The sequence below is a fragment of the Crocuta crocuta genome, unplaced genomic scaffold (assembly GCF_008692635.1).
Source record: "Crocuta crocuta isolate KB4526 unplaced genomic scaffold, BGI_CrCroc_1.0 scaffold1652, whole genome shotgun sequence".
NCBI lineage: Eukaryota > Metazoa > Chordata > Mammalia > Carnivora > Hyaenidae > Crocuta > Crocuta crocuta.
The window spans coordinates 22,465-26,093 of NW_027530954.1; the positions used below are offsets into that span (position 1 = coordinate 22,465).

A 3,629-nucleotide genomic window follows, 5' to 3' on the forward strand; every position below is an offset into this window, starting at 1 on the left:
AATAACTATTAATTTGTATTAATTAATTAATTAATTAATTAATTGATTTATTGGCCATGGCGTTCTTGAGGCTTGGTGTCACTATAAGGACAATGAATTTTTTTGGGTGCCTAGGTGGCTCAGTTGGTTAAGCGTCCAACCTTGGCACTGGTCATGACCTCACAGTTTGTGAATTCAAGCCCCACATCGTGGATCCTGCTTCATAATCTTGCATTTTCTTCTCTCTCTGCCCCTCCCTAGCTTGCACTCTCTCCCTCTCAAAAATAAATAAACATTAAAATTTTGTTAAAAATAAAAGGATAATGACTTTTTTTTCTTTCTTTTTTTTCTTTTTGGTTGTCTACTGATATTTTACTCCAAAACACTAAATAATAATTTTGAAAGAAGTGCTATTTGCTGTTATGTTTTTTAACACTGATGATTAATTCTTCACAACAGTGTTTGCTAAGGGAATATGATATGCAGTAGTTGAATTTTATTAATTTTATATCATACCAAGATAAATACCAACATTTTGTTTTGTGTACATGCACCAAATGAGAGGGCTAAAAGAATGGAATCCCGTTTCATATATTTTCTTTTGTTTTGCCACATGTCCGACTTCCATGTCTATCTAAACATTTTTCTTTAGATTTTTTTTTTATCCTAAAGGTTTTTTTCCCCCCTGTGATTTAAATTTATGTCGTGCAGGATAAAAATGGATTCAAAAGCTTCAGAAGTTGAAAGATAAAATACTGCAAAAAGTAAAAATAAAACTTTTAATTGTTAAACATATGAAAACATATGTATGGAGAGGAAGACGATCTGACGATTTACCACCTTCCAGGAAATGGTTTTCACATACCTTCTCCACCTTTCAGATATTCTATTCTTTGATTAGAAATTATAAAAGCCTAGTAGCAAGTTGTGTCCTACTATAAAATGCATTTATTTCAAAATTCCTGTGTTCTACTAGTACACTTGAATAAGTGTACTTTCTTTCATCAATTAATACATCTTAGCATTAGGGGAAGTTCAGTATTTCGGGTTGGGAGTAGAAATCTTAAGATTTCCCCATTGAGGGCACCCTCCTACACTGTTGGTGGGAATGCAAAATGGACAACTTCTCTGGAAAACAGTGTGGAGGTTCCTCAAAAAATTAACAACAGAACTCCCCTATGACCCAGCAGTAGCACTCTAGGAATTTACGCAAGGGACACAGGAGTGCTGATGCATAGGGGCACATGTATCCCAATGTTCATAGCTGCACTCTCAACAATAGCCAAAACATGGAAAGAACCTAAGTGCCCATCAACTTATGAGTGTATGAAGAAGATATGGTATATTTATACAATGGCAATGAGAAAGAATGAAATCTGACCATGTGTAGCAACATGGATGGAACCAAAGGACGTTATGCTGAGAGAAATAAGTCAGGCAGAGAAGGACAGATACCATATGTTTGCACATATAGGTGGACTAGGAGGAAGCTAATGGAGGACCATGAGGGAGAAGAAGGGGAAAAATAGTTGGAGAGAGGGAGGGAGGCAAACCATGAAGGACTCTTGAATGCTGAGAACAAACTGAGGGGCGATGGAGGTGGGGGAGAGGGGAAGGGATGGGCATGGGGGAGGGCACTTGTTGGGATGAGCACTGGGTGTATATGGAAACCAACTTGGCAATAAACTATTTAAGAAAAAAAAATAGATTTCCCCATTGAAAGCCAAGGAATTTTAAACTACTTATTGTTTCTGCACTTAGCAGATATCAGCTTTTCAGGAGCAAATAAAAACCCTTAAAAGAAGACACCTGTAATTTTAAATTTACATGAATTTGAAAGACTGACACAGTTTATTTGGGAATCTCTTCAATGCGTCCTTCACATCCTTGTTCCTTAGGCTGTAAATGAGGGGATTCAGCATTGGTATCACCAGGGTGTAGAAGACAGAGGCCATTTTATCAGTATCCAACGAGTGGTTGGTCTTTGGTTGCAAATACATGAAGAGAAGGGTCCCGTAGAACACAGTGACAGCGAGCATGTGAGAGGCACAGGTGGAAAAGGCTTTTCGTTGGCCCTCTGAGGAACGTATCCTCAAAATGGCAAGGACAATGTTAAAATAGGATATTAGAAGAATAACCATAGAGAAAAGCAAATTGATCCCTGCAGAGGAAAACACTACTGTTTCTGGAATGTAGGTATCAGAACAGGACAGTGCCAGCAAGGGGACATTATCACAGTAAAAATGGTTGATTACATTGGAAGAGCAGTATGACACAGAGAACACACAGGAGGTGACAGTCAGTGCTGTGGTCAGACTGTAGAGGTATGTGAGGGATACCAGCAGAAGGCAGATCTGTGGAGACACCACCACCATGTAGAGCAGGGGGTTGCAAATAGCCACGTAGCGGTCATAGGCCATTGCAGCCAGCATGAAAGTCTCAGCCACAATGAAGACTAAGAACCCACCCAGTTGGGCTGCACATCCATAGTAGGATATGGTCTTCTTTGAAACCAAGAAGTTCACCAGCATTTCAGGGGCAATGACAGTAGAATCGCCAAGATTGATGACAGCCAAGTGCCTGAGGAGGAAGTACATGGGGGTGTGAAGCTGAGCGTCAACACTGGTGAGGGTGATGATGCCCAAGTTCCCGGCCACGGTCAGCCCGTAGATCAGCAGGAAAACAAAGAAGAGTGGAATCTGGAGCTCTGGGCGGTCTGAGACTCCCGTGAGAATGAACTCAGTCACCTGGGTGAGATTCCCTGGAGCCATTTATTTTGTGGCTTTCATCTTCTAAAGGGGAAAGTGGAAGGAGATTAATAGATGGTAAAATCAATTTTTTGGTAGATGCTAGATGGCTAACTGTTTCATTTAAGGTGAATTTTTTTTGTTTACAGTTAAATGTGACAGAGTTTAATTTTGTTTCTCCCAATCTTTTAACAAAATTCAGAAAAATAAACTCTCTGGAGACCAATTTCAGGTTGTTAGAACTGTGGTACCAAGGTATTAATTTCTCAGTTCTGTGTTGTATATAATTTATTTTAGATGAATAAAATATTATGTGCATTAATATTTGTATGCATATTTGAACATATTAATTATAATATTACATAAATGTATACTTACATATACATGCATATGCCTCTGTAGAAGGTATGTTTCCTAGGATAAATGATAGCTACCCCTAAGAAATTGATAACCAAGAGTGATTTTCCATAATTTTTCCCTTAGCTGCCACTGGCTTTCTCTTCAGCTCATTATTTGTCATCATATTTGGGGATTTTAATATTTCTGCAGAAAGTGTTTTGAATGTGTTAGTTTTTCCTTACCAGTTTCTACCAAACCACCTGCTTCAGCTGTCCACCGAGAGAACACTCCTCAAGTGTTCTTTCTTCCTGTCATTCAGAAATTGAATTTTTACAATTTCATCACATTTCCTTTCTTCTGCCAAGGAAGCTGGTCCTTTCTAACCTGACCTCTACCTGCTTGGACACTTCCCTGTTTTGTGTTCTGGAGGCCCATTCTTATTTTCCAGCTTACATCTCTTTCCTTTACATTGTTCAAAGCCTGCTTTGATGTTTGAAAAAGTATTACTTATAGGTTTTATTTGCTCAGTTTGATCATTTTGCTTTACTGGTACAGAGAAATGAT

The 3,629-nt window shown here is 38.6% G+C and overlaps 1 protein-coding gene across 1 annotated transcript; it reads right to left on the bottom strand.

Annotated features, from left to right (window-relative positions):
• Nucleotides 1–1,802: 1,802 nt before the first annotated feature.
• On the bottom strand, nt 1,803–2,750 carry LOC144236066 (olfactory receptor 8J2-like). Its single transcript, XM_077769670.1, has one exon. The coding sequence runs from the start codon at nt 2,748–2,750 to the stop codon at nt 1,803–1,805; it is 948 nt and encodes a 315-aa protein (XP_077625796.1).
• Between the last annotated feature and the right edge of the window lie 879 nt (nt 2,751–3,629).

Excerpts from the sequence above, each read along its gene's own strand:
- LOC144236066 (XM_077769670.1), bottom strand. The coding sequence starts at position 2,750 with ATGGCTCCAGGGAATCTCACCCAGGTGACTGAGTTCATTCTCACGGGA.